At 60.6% G+C, this 11,739-nt stretch overlaps 1 protein-coding gene across 1 annotated transcript; it reads right to left on the reverse strand.

The window, feature by feature from the left end:
- Positions 1 to 228: 228 nt before the first annotated feature.
- On the reverse strand, positions 229 to 8,415 carry LOC141731970 (uncharacterized). Its single transcript, XM_074559400.1, has 6 exons — positions 8,305 to 8,415; positions 7,546 to 7,752; positions 3,878 to 5,715; positions 3,108 to 3,264; positions 2,660 to 2,789; positions 229 to 2,170 (listed from the first exon to the last, which is right to left on the reverse strand). The coding sequence occupies exons 1-6, from the start codon at positions 8,413 to 8,415 to the stop codon at positions 2,019 to 2,021; spliced, it is 2,595 nt and encodes an 864-aa protein (XP_074415501.1). The 3' UTR covers positions 229 to 2,018.
- Between the last annotated feature and the right edge of the window lie 3,324 nt (positions 8,416 to 11,739).

Here is an 11,739-nt window from a genome sequence, read left to right on the forward strand (position 1 = left end):
GAGAACAGAGGGAAAAAAAAAAAAACAAAAAAAACCCAAAAAAACCCAGAAATAGCTGGATGGAGAGGTGGAAAAGACTCCAAAATGATGAAAAACTGAGTTAAAAAAACCCTAGAACCAGCAAGATGGAGGGGCGGGAAACATTCCAGAAAGAACAGAGGGAAAAAAACCCCAGAAGCAGCTAGATGGAGACATGGAAGACACTCTAGAAAGATGAAAAACTGAGTTAAAAATCTCCCCAGAAGTAGCTGGATGGAGAGGTAGAAAAAACCACTCTAGAAAGATAAAGAACAGGAAAAACCCCAAGCAACCAGAACTGGCACATGAGTGCATGAGGCTGAGAAAAAACCTCAGCAGAAATACCAGAAATGTGGCAAACCAGAGCAGCTCCCTCGGGGATAAAATAAAACCAAATCTCCCTGAAGTGGGTGTTGGGAGGAGCACAGACTGGTCAGAGCAGTTTAACCTCACCATGTGAGCACAAGAGCAAAACACACACCTTCAGCTGAAAAGGGGTTAAAAACTCTCGGTGCATTTGTGTCTTTAATGCCTCAGCTCTCTCTGGAGGTAGCTCAGTGTCAAATAAAAGGTGCTGCTGATTTCCTCAGAGCTACTGCCACACAAACAATAATTAGCACTGCTGCAGGGTAATTGTCTCACTGCCAGCAAGCCTTGACCTGGGGTTTTCAGTTCTGTGGTAGAATCTTGAGGAAATCCTTGGAGGAAGCCTGGCCCAGGTGGAAATGTGAGTGAGTGGTGTTACACTGAGGGGTTCTGGCAGTCCCTTCTTTGAAGGAAAGAGGGGAAAAAGGAAAAAAAAGGCTCTGCAGCCTTTTAGGGAGGAAAACCCCAATTAGAAGGTGATTGCTGCCAATCCCCTGGCACTGCCCACCCGGAGTGATGCCCTGCTGCCCTCCACTCCCAGCTGCCAGCACAGTTCTGGAGCTGGGGACAAGGAAAGGACGCCCCATTCCCTCCCCTGCAGGCACAGACCAGACCAACACTGCAGGCTCAGGTTTATTGCAGAGCTCAGGAGGAGGGGAACACTCAGCCCACGCTGCAGAGGGGCAGCAGCTGCTGCTTCTCTCCCTCCCCACACCTTCCAGGGGCAATTCTGGGCCAACAGCGCAGGAGCTGCAGCTCTGGGGGCAGGAGGAGCAGGAGCTGTGGTCCTGCTGGTCATATCCAGCACAGGCACATCCCCAGAGGTGTTTCCTTGCTCACCCTCCTGCAGTTGCAGGTCCTGGGCATGGGGGAATGTGGGGCTGGAGCCTGGAGGGGGCTCTGCACAGCTGCCCTCCCACAGCCACCCCCTGAACCCCCAGGAGAGCCCAGTTTGTGTCCCCCATGCCATGGATGCCTTTCCCCAGTGCATTCCAGCACATTCTGGAATTCTGCTACTACTGGGGTTCTCTGACCGTCAGTGGGGACTTGGAGAAAACAGCGTTAAAGGGCACTTGGCTCCTGGGAGATGAGAGAAGCTGTAAACCCCAGGGGACACATCTCTGGGGCTCTGGATCCTATCCAAACACCCAATTCCATCCTTTTCCTCACCACCTCTCCCTGGTGGCAGTGAGAGCACAGTGCTGTGTTTCCATCCCTCCTTGGTGGCTGTAAGATCCCAGTGCTGTATTTCCATCCCTCCCTGGTGGCAGCTCCAGAGCACCGTGCTGTATTTCCATCCCTCCCTGGTGGCTGTAAGAGCACAGTGCTGTATTTCCCTGGTGGCATCTCCAGGGCACAGTGCTGCATTTCCCTGCTCTCCTGCCCCCGGCTCTCCCCTCTGCTGCCCTTGCTGTGCCCAGCCTGGCCCTGGCAGCCGGGGCACTGCAGCCCTTCCTGCTCTGCCCTGCAGTCTGTGGGCTCTGGTGCTCAAGGGAAGGGAGGGAGGAGAGGCAGGCTCGGGGCAGGGGTGGCATCTCCTGCTCCCTGCTCAGCAGGAGCTCTACAGAAGCAAAGCAAACGCAGCTGCTTCTCTGGCGGCCGGGGGAGCTGCAGCAGCAGTTCAGCTGCTGGGATCACAGCCCGGGGACTTCTCCAGGCAGGGGATGACGGCTGGGCTTGGCTCTGTGCCGCTGGTGCAGCCACAGCCCCATGAAAGCAGCGCCCAGGACAGCACAGCCCGCCAGGGCCCCCAGCAGGATGGGCAGCAGCGCGGCAGGAGCAGCACCTGGGCACACAGAGAAGGAATGGAGAGTGAGAAATGTTCTTTGCACAAACAAGCACAGCCACCAGGAGTCAGGGATGGTGCCAGCAGGTTTTGAGAAGTCTCTCATGTTTTACCAGCTCTTTCCTAATAGGTACAAGCATCTAATTAACATCAAACATCTTCTGTGTTTCACCTATGAACACTCCTGACCCATGGGCAGCCTCATTCTGCTCCAAAATGCTGCAGTTCTTTACAGACAGAACATTCTGCCTCATTTTCTCCCCTTCCCTCCTCCTAAAGCTGGAGTTCCCTCTCAGGGTGCCTTTGGAACTCTGTTGGATGTGACACTGATTAACCCCAACCTGTGGGATCCAGGGAGGCCAAAGCAGAGGTCCGGAGTTGTTGGATATAACCTAACCAATAAAGTTATTAAAAATGTGCTGATTTTCCTGCAGCAGGGAAAGCTGAGCAAAAACCTCTGTGAGAGAAATGAACCCAAGAGAGCCCCACCTTCCTCTGCCTTGTACAGAAACCTGTTGTCCATCCTCCAGACGGGCCCGAGGGAGACCAGCCTGTGCAGGTTTCCATGGCTGGTCCTGTCACTGGGCTGGGCAAGGGGCTCCACACTTCCCAAGCAGTCCTGGGAAAGAGATGGAAACACCTGGCAGTGTCCTGAACAGAACCCCAGGTTCTGCCCCAGGTTCTGCCCCAGGCCCTCCTCAGTGTTTTCCACCTCTGCTGTCGTTCCTAAAGGTGAATTTCCAATCCTTGGACCAGCACATGTATAAATCTTTATTTCCTAATTTCGTTTTCTTAGGGATTGCCAACTATTGCCACCCTTCCACGCCATTAACTCCTCTCCCAGACTTCAGCCAGGGATTGGCCATGGGGTGACCTTGCTGAGGAGGCTCTGGGAGCACCAAATCCCTCCTGGTTTGGTGGGGTCCCCCCTCAGTACCTGCTCACATCCTGGCTGGCCGGGCAGGCACACCCTCAGCTCGCAGTGCAGGTAGGCCACGGAGTGGTTCAGCATCTGGAACAGCTGGATGGAGAAGCTGGTGGCCCTGGAGCTGCCACCCTCCAGCAGCTGGATGTGGCTGCACTCCAGGGGCAGCCTGGCAGGGGCAAACAGCAAACAGCTCCAGATGCCAGCTCAAACTGCACAGCCCAGCCCTGCAGCCCTGTCTGAGGGGCAGGAAAATCCAGCAACAGCAGCACTCCCTGCTGGAGCCGCCCTGCTCAGAGCCAGAGCAGCAGAGATGTTTCCAGAGATTGGTTTAGTAGTAGTGTGCCCATCACCCCCTGAGCTGCTGGATCCCACATTTCACCCCCCTGTGGGTTCACAAACCCTGAGCAATGTCCCTCCCATGTCCTGGGGATGCTGAAATAAATGGAGTGTGAGGTTCCAAATGGCTGGCACCCCTGGGTGTGCCTTCCCAGCAGGAAAGGGGTGCTGCACCCCTGTGACAGCCCCTGGGGGAAGCAGGACGGGTCATTTCCATAAATTCTAAACAAAGGGAGGTGTTCCCCATTCCCACCTGCGGAACAGGCAGCACTGAGCCCCTGGGGGGAGCAGGATGGGTTATTTCCACAAATCCTAAATAAAGGGAGGAGTTCCCCATTCCCACCTCTGGAACAGGCAGCACTGAGCCCCCCGCAGCCCCCATGGGGAACAGGACGAGTTATTTCCACAAACCCTAAACCAAAGGAGGAGTTCCCCATTCCCACCTGCGGAAGAGGCAGCACTGAGCCCCCGCAGCCCCGGGGCTGGCCGAGGGGGTCACGCAGCACGAGAGCAGCTGCAGCAGGGCCCGGCTGCTGTCGCTCTGCAGGGCCACCAGAGCCACGAAGGTGTCCTGGGGCTGCTCCGAGCGCGGCTCCGCGGCGGCTGCGGGGCTCAGGCTCAGCCGCACCGAGTGGTTCCCGGCGCCGCAGGAATCGCTCACGATGGCGAGCCTGGGGACAGAGGGGAGAAGGGAATAGGATGGAAAGGAATGGGATGAAAAAGGGAATAGGATGAAAAGGGGAATAGGATGAAAGGCAGCCAGGCAGCAGCAGCCACAGGGAGCCAGCCCGGGTACTTGCCCGTCCAGCGCGGTGACATCCGAGCGCAGCCCCCGGCTCTGGTGCCAGCCGCTCCGCAGCGCTCCGGGCTCCGGGGTCACCGCTGTCCCCAGGGCTTCAGCTGCTCCGTCTGTCACCTCCCTGGTCCTGCCCTCCTCCTCCTCCTCCGCCCGCTCCGTGCCCGGCAGCAGCCCTCGGTCGGTGCCCGCAGCCCCCAGCCCGGGCTGCCCCGGCACGGTGCGAGCGCCGCTCCCGGCCCGGGGGCTCTGCGGGCCCGGGGACACCGGGACGGGCTCCGGGTCCCTGTCCCTGTCCCTGGCAGGGCCCTCGGTAACCAGCCTGTCTGCAGGGATTGCTGGGGATGGCACTGCCCGGGCAGCAGCGCCAGGCATGGAGGGACCAGTGACAGGTTCCAGGGCACCCTGCTCCAGAGCGGGGGACACCTTGTCCAGGGGGTGGGATACATTCTCCAGAGGGTGGGATACGTTCTCCTGAGGATGGGATACCTCTTCCAGAGGGTGGGATACATTCTCCAGAGGGGGGGACACCTCCAGAGCGTGGAACATCTCCTCCAGAGAGTGGGATACATTTTTAGGGTGGAACATCTCCAGAGGGCGGGATATGTTCTCCACAGGGTGGGATACCTCTTCCAGGGGGTGAGATATGTTCTCCAGAGATTGGGACACCTCCAGAGCATGGAACATCTCCTCCAGAGGGTGGAACACCTTCTCCAAAGGGTGGGATACATTCTCCTGAGGCTGGGACACCTTGTCCAGAGGGTGGGATAGGTTCTCCTGAGGGTGGAACATCTCCAGAGGGTGGGATATGTTCTCCAGAAGATGGGACATCTTCTCCAGAGGCTGGGATGCATTCTCCTGAGGGTGGAACATCTCCTCCAGAGGATGGGATACATTCTTCTGAGGGTGGGACGTCTCCAGAGGTTGGGATAGGTTCTCCAGAGGGTGGGACACCTTCTCCAGAGGGTGGGATACATTCTCCTGAGGGTGGAATGTCTCCAGAGGGTGGGACACCTCCAGAGGGTGGGACACTTTGTCCAGAGGGTAGGATATGTTCTCCAGAGGGTGGGATATGTTCTCCAGAAGATGGGACACCTTCTCCAGAGGGTGGGATACATTCTCCTGAGGGTGGGACACCTCCAGAGGGTGGGACACCTTGTCCAGAAGGTGGGATACGTCCTCCAGAGGGTGGGACATGTTCTCCAGAGGGTGGGATACGTTCTCCAGAGGGTGGGATACGTTCTCCAGAGGGTGGGACATGTTCTCCAGAGGGTGGGACACCTCCAGAGGGTGGGACATGTTCTCCAGAGGGTGAGATACGTTCTCCAGAGGGTGGGACACCTCCAGAGGGTGGGATACGTTCTCCAGAGGGTGGGACACGTTCTCCAGAGGGTGAGATACGTTCTCCAGAGGGTGGGACATGTTCTCCAGAGGGTAGGACACCTCCAGAGGGTGGGATACGTTCTCCAGAGGGTGGGACACGTTCTGCAGCAGGAGCCTGGTTGATGCTGGCTGTGCAGCTGGCACAGGTGCCTGGCTGGGCAGCTGCCTGCTGGGGGCTGCATCTCCTCCTGCTGCCCCCTCAGCGCTCCCCAGTGCCACAGGGAGCTGCCCTGAGGGCTCCAGCCCCACCCTGGGCTCGGGCTGCCCGGCTGGGGCTGGCAGCAGGAGCAGCTCTGTGCCTGTGAGCGGGGACAGTGCCAGCTTGGCCGCAGGGACCGCAGTGCCCGCTGCCTGTGTGGCTCTGGGGTGTGCCCCCAGGGCAGGGCCAGGGCCTGGCTGGGCTGCAGTTAAACCCAGCTGCTGTCCCAGGGCCGCTGGGGGTGGCTGAGCTGTGCCGGGGCCGGCCGTGGCCGATGGGGACACGCTGGTGCCCAGGGAGGCTGCAGCTCCTGCTGCTCCTGCCCCACTGCTGGCTGCAGCTGGGCCCGAGCTGGGCACGGGGGAGAGCTCAGGAGCTGGGGCAGGAGGGCTGGCAGCCACCCCTGCAGGGCTGAGCACGGCCAGAGCCTCCCCGGAAATGGCTGCTCTGGTCTGGGTCTCTGTGGGGAGCAGGGCTTGTTCTGTGGGGAGCAGAACCTGCCCTGTGGGGATCAGAGGCTGCTCTAGGGGGTGCAGAGCTTGTTCTGTGGGGAGCAGAGCTTGCTGTGTGGGGAATGGAGTCTGCTCTATGGGGATCAGACCCCGCTCTATGGGGATCAGACTCTGCCCTGTGGGGAATGGAGCCTGCCCTGGTGCTGCTGTTGGGCTCTGGGTGGTTGCCAGGGGCTGAGGCACAGCAGGGCTCAATCCCAGCTCCAAACCTTGCGTGGGACCAGGTGTCCCAGCAGAGATGGGTGTTGGAGCTGCTGTGACAGACACAGGGAGTGCAGCCCGGGCTGTGCTGCCCACTGTGGGCACTGGAGCTGCTGTGACAGACACAGGGAGGGCAGCCCGGGCTGTGCTGCCCACTGTGGGTTCCCTGTGCCCAGCTGGGAGCACCGAGGAGGCTGAGGATGTGCTGGGAGCTGCTGGAGAAGGCAGCAGCTCAGTGCCTGGCAGCCTCTGATGGGGGGACTGCAGGGCTTTGGTGCTGGGGAGGGCCCTGGGAGGGGGTTTGGAAGGCAAACAGCCCAGGCAGGGAGCATGGGCTGGGCTGGGGGTGGGCACTGAGCCCCCCTGCCCTGCAGCTGCTGTGCTGCCCCCAGGCTCTGGGGAGCCCCGGGGTCCCTTTGCTGCCAGGAAAGCAGCTCCAGGGGAAGGTTGTGGCCTTTCAGTGGTGAAATACCCTCTGGGGGAAGACTGGAGGCTCTGAGTGGGCACAGGGGAGGTGCCAGGCTCTGCTGCCAGGGAAAGCAGAGCAGTGCCCGTGGCCTGCTGGGGATGGGGAGCAGCAATCTGCATCTCCTGGGGCAGCCTGGGCAGGGCCTGCAGCGTGGGGCTCACCCTTGGCTCCAGGGCATGGCCTGGGGCTGAGGGCACAGCTGGGGACAGGGGGGACAGGCCTGGGGCTGAGGGCACAGCTGGGGATAGGGGGGACAGGCCTGGGGCTGAGGGCACAGCTGGGGACAGGGGGGACAGGCCTGGGGCTGAGGGCACAGCTGAGGACAGGGCTGCAGGGACAGGAGTAGCTGGCACTGGCTCAGAACTGACCTCTGCTCTCCCTGCTTGCTGCCTGGGCACAGTGGGCAGGGCAGTTCCAGGTCCCACAGAGTTCCCAGTGGCACAGGAGGCACTGGTTTTCACTGGGCTGCCCTGGCTGCTCGCAGTTGTCCCCACGCTGGTGGCCGGGGGGGCCATTCTGAGGTCACCCTGAGGAGGGGACAGCCCCTGTACCCCGTCCCTGGGCAGCAGGACAAACACAGGCCTGACCAGCACCAGGCTGGAGGGGCTCACGTGGGAGCTTGCCAGGCCCAGCACTGACGAATTGGGCGCTGCCAGGACCTGCTGGATGGAGAGCAGCCCCCCAAGGCTGGAACTGGGGAATCCTGAGGGCAGAGGGGAATCCTGCACGGGCTGCAGGCAGATCCTGCCCTCAGTGCTCTGCAGCACGAAGGACAGCAGTGGGGCCGAGGGCAGCAGGGCCAGGGGCTCCCCTCTGGCTGCACCAGGGGCTGTGCTGAGGTGGTGCCCCAGAGCCTGTGCCAGGGCTGCTGGCACCTCCCCGGGCACCCCTGGGCCAGGCTGGGCTGAGGGGGAGCCAGGATGGCCTCGCTGGGCATGGGAGGAGGGCAGGGCAGGAGCTGCCAGCTCGGAGGGGACAGGGCTGGGAACTGCCTGGGGCCTGTGGCTGGGGGCTCCAGAGGGGCTGGGGACAGGGCTGGATGCTGGGGACAGGGCTGGAGGATCAATTTTGGGGACAGGGCTGGCTACTGGGGACAGGGCTGGAGGATCAATTTTGGGGACAGGGCTGGATGCTGGGGACAGGGCTGGAGCTTTGGGGACAGGGCTGGCTGCTAGGGACACAGCTGGAAAATCAATTCTGAGGACAGGGTTGGCTGCTGGGGTCAGGGCTGGTGAATCAATCCTGGGGGCAGGGCTGGCTGCTGGGGTCAGGGCTGCAGAACCAGGTTTGCTCCTTCTCCCTGTGCTCACCTGCAGCATCCCAGCCAAGGCTCCCTGGGCCACAGGAGGGGCAGAAGCTCCCTGGAGCTGGGAGCCAGAGCCAGGAGCTGAGGGTGAGGTGCTCGGGGTGTTGGGGCCCATGGGCTGCATCCCAGCAGCAGCAGAGGCAGCAGGAGGCTGGAGCCCTGCTGGGACAGGATCCCAGGGCAGGAGGTCACCGTTCCCAAAGGTAGGCATGGCTGCAGAGAGGGCAGGAGTTGCTGCTTTGGGAGTTGGGGAAGGTTTGGATGTGGAGATCCACAGCTGGGTTAATGAGGATGAGCTCGGAGGAGGCTGTGGGGTCCCAGGGGAGGGAGGTTTCCCAGGTTTCTCTGTCACTGCCCAGGGAGCAGCATCTCCTTGGAGTGCCAGCTCCTGGGAGCTCCTGTTGCTCTCAGGAAGGTGCTCGGTGCAGTTGAGAGGCAAAGAGAGGGGCTGCTGTCCATCGCTGGTGCCAGCCTGGAATGGAGATGGAAGGGATCCCTCAGGAGCTGGGGCTTCCATCCACAATGAAGAAGGGAGGCTGTGAGGAGCAGGCAGCTGGGCTGGGTGTTCTGAGCCATCTGTGACAGCTGAGCTTGAGTTCCTGCCTGTGCTGCCCGCGGTTTCCTGCTGCAGAGGGGAGAGCTGGCTGGTTCTGGAGTAGTCTGAGCCCAGCTGCCCTGGAGATGGCTGGGCTGGGCTGGCAGAAGTTGTGGTTCCAGCATCCGAGCTCTGAGTGCTCCTCAGGTGGGCAGGTGCCACCCCTGCTGTGGGGTTGGGTTGGGATGGAGGGTTGGTGGCCATGGGCCCTTTGTCTGTGGGCAGCATTTCCATGGGCAGCATCCCTGTGGGCCCTTTCTGTGTGGGCAGCACTCCCGTGGGCCCTTTCCCTATGGGCAGCACTCCCGTGGGCCCTTTCCCTATGGGCAGCACTCCCGTGGGCCCTTTCCCTGTGGGCAGCATCTCTGTGGGCAGCATTTCCATGGGCAGCATCCCTGTGGGCCCTTTCTCTGTGGGCAGCACTCTTGTGGGCAGCACTCCTGTGGGCCCTTTCCCTGTGGGCAGCATTTCCATGGGCAGCACTCCTCCTGTGGGCACCGTTCCTGTGGTCCCTTTCCCCATGGGCAGCACTCCCGTGGGCCCTTTCCCTGTGGGCAGTGTTCCCATGGGTAGCATTTTCATGGGCAGCGTTCCTGTGGTGAGCCCTTTCCCTGTGGGCCCTTTCCCCATGGGCACCATTTCCATAGGCACCATTCCTGTGGGCCCTTTCCCTGTGGGCAGCATCTCTGTGGGCACCATTCCTGTGTTCCCCTTCCCCATGTTCCCTTCCCCCGAGGGCAGCGTTCCCTCCCCTGCCCTTGCCAGGGCGATCCCAGCTCCTGGGGGAAATGCAGACGCTGCCATTTCTCTCCTTGGCAGATGAAAATCGAGCGCTGGGCTCAGAGGAGAAGCTTTAGGGCTTGGCAGCTCGCTGTGCTCGATGGCAGCAGGGGAAGGGAGAGCCGTGAGCTGGGGAGAGTCCTGTGTGTCAAAGGGCTGGGGCAGCCCCGAGCTGGCGCTGGGAGGGCTGGGAGCAGCCCCAGGAGCAGCTCCTGGCTCTCCCCGCAGGGCTGTGGGGGGCTGAGAGCCCTGTGTGGAGCTCCAGAAGCTTCCAGGAGATGAGAGCCCATGCTGGGCTTTGGGGGCTGCTGTGTGCAGCAGCTCAGCCCCTGCCAGGCTCCCGGGCAGCGGGGCTGTTCTGTTTGCAGCTTTCCCTGGCTGGGACACGGGCTCGGGGCTCGTTCCAGGGCTGGGAGCAGCTCCTGGGCTCTGGGACGTGCCCCCAGCCCAGTCCCCCTCAGTGATGGGCTCAGGGCTGGGCTGGGCTGCTCCAGCAGCGCTCAGGGCCAGCGCCCCACTGCCAGCACGGCCACTCCTGGAGGCACCTGGGGACACAGGACAGCCCTTGGGATCAGCTGGAGTCAGCCCTGAGCTGCTCCAGCAGCTCCTCAGCACAGCTGAACTGGTCACTGCCAGTGCCAGTCCCAGTGCCAGTTCCATTGTCATTCCTGGTCCTAATCCTATTCCCATTCCCAGCCCTGTTCCCAGTCCCATTCAAATTCTCGGCCCCAATCTCACTCCCAGTCCCATTCCCATTCCTGGTTCTATTCTCAGTCCCATATTCCCATTCCCAATCCCAGTTCCATTTCCATTCCCATTCCCAGTCCCACTCCCATTGCTATTTCCATTCCCATTCCCACTCCTATTCCCAATCCCATTCCCAGTCCCATTGCCACTCCCAATGCCATTCCAATTCCCAATCCCAGTCCCATTCCCATTCCCAGTCATATTCTCACTCCCATTCCCATTCCAATTCCCAGTTCCATTCCCAATCCCATTTAAATTTCCAGCCCCATTCCCATTCCTATTCCCAGTTCTATTCCCAGCCCCATTCCCGTTCCCAGCTGTAGCACCCTCCTCCTCTGCTGCTGCCATTCAGCACCACCTGAAGCACCCAAGGCTTGAAGCAGCCAGAGAGGAGCCCCCAAGGCTGGCCCAGGACAGGCAGGAAAGCAGCGAGAGCAGAGCCAGAGAGGCAGGAAATAGCAATTGCAGAGGCAGCAAAGCAGCAATAGCAGAGGCAGCAAAGCAGCAAAGCAGCAGTTCTGTAGAGCAAACCAAAGCCCAGCACTCACCAGACAGTTGCAGCAGTGCAGCTGCCAGCAGGACCAAGAGGGGGAATTTTTCCTGCATGCCCTGAGCCATCCCAGTGCGGAATGTCCCAGCTGGCAGCAGCTCCCTGGGCTCGCTGCTGCCTCCCAGCAGCGGGCAGGTGCTGCTCTGCAGGGCAGCAGAGGGCTGGGTCACTTTATAGGAGCTTAGGCCACACACCAACCAATAACCTGGTCCAGGGAAAAAAACCCTGCACCAATTGGAATCAATGGGTTTGAACAAAAGAGCAGAGCTGGGCAGGTTTGCATCCAAAAGGTGGAAAATGGGGCTGTGAACAGCAGAGCAGCCCTGGGGAAGGGCTGGGGGGGATGTGGAGGGGTTTGGGTGCAGCCAGGGGAGGGAACAGAGCTGGGAGTGCCCCTGCCAGGCTCTGGGCTCTGGGGGTGCCCGCTTTGGAGAAAAGCAGGATCAGGGGACACCTCCTGGCTCTCTGCAGCTCCCCAGGAGGACATGGAGGGGAGGTGCTGAGTTCAAGCTGGGTATTAAGAGGCATTTTTTAGCCAAAAAGGGGTAAAACACTGCAAGGGGTCCCTGGAGAGGGGATTTTGTACAATGCCCTGAACACCCTCTGACTTCTGCTCAGCCCTGGAGTGCTCAGGCAGCTGCACTGGGTGATGGTGTGGGTCCTTTTTAACTGAACTATTCTAGAATTCTGATTTTTTTTTTTTGCCAGTTCGTGGCAATAATAGCATCCACAGGCATCAGCCTGGATCCCAGGGAGGAGCAGAAACC

This window comes from Zonotrichia albicollis, chromosome 27 (genome assembly GCF_047830755.1).
Source record: "Zonotrichia albicollis isolate bZonAlb1 chromosome 27, bZonAlb1.hap1, whole genome shotgun sequence".
Taxonomy (NCBI): domain Eukaryota; kingdom Metazoa; phylum Chordata; class Aves; order Passeriformes; family Passerellidae; genus Zonotrichia; species Zonotrichia albicollis.

Bases quoted from the DNA above. Each gene is read 5' to 3' on its own strand.
- LOC141731970 (XM_074559400.1), bottom strand. From the start codon at position 8,415: ATGGGCCCCAACACCCCGAGCACCTCACCCTCAGCTCCTGGCTCTGGC. The intron at 5,716-7,545 runs GTACAGGGGCTG...CTCCTGCTGCAG, and splicing joins TCCTGCTGCCCAGGGACGGG to AACGTGTCCCACCCTCTGGA. The intron at 2,790-3,107 runs GTACTGAGGGGG...TCTCTTTCCCAG, and splicing joins GCCAGCCAGGATGTGAGCAG to GACTGCTTGGGAAGTGTGGA.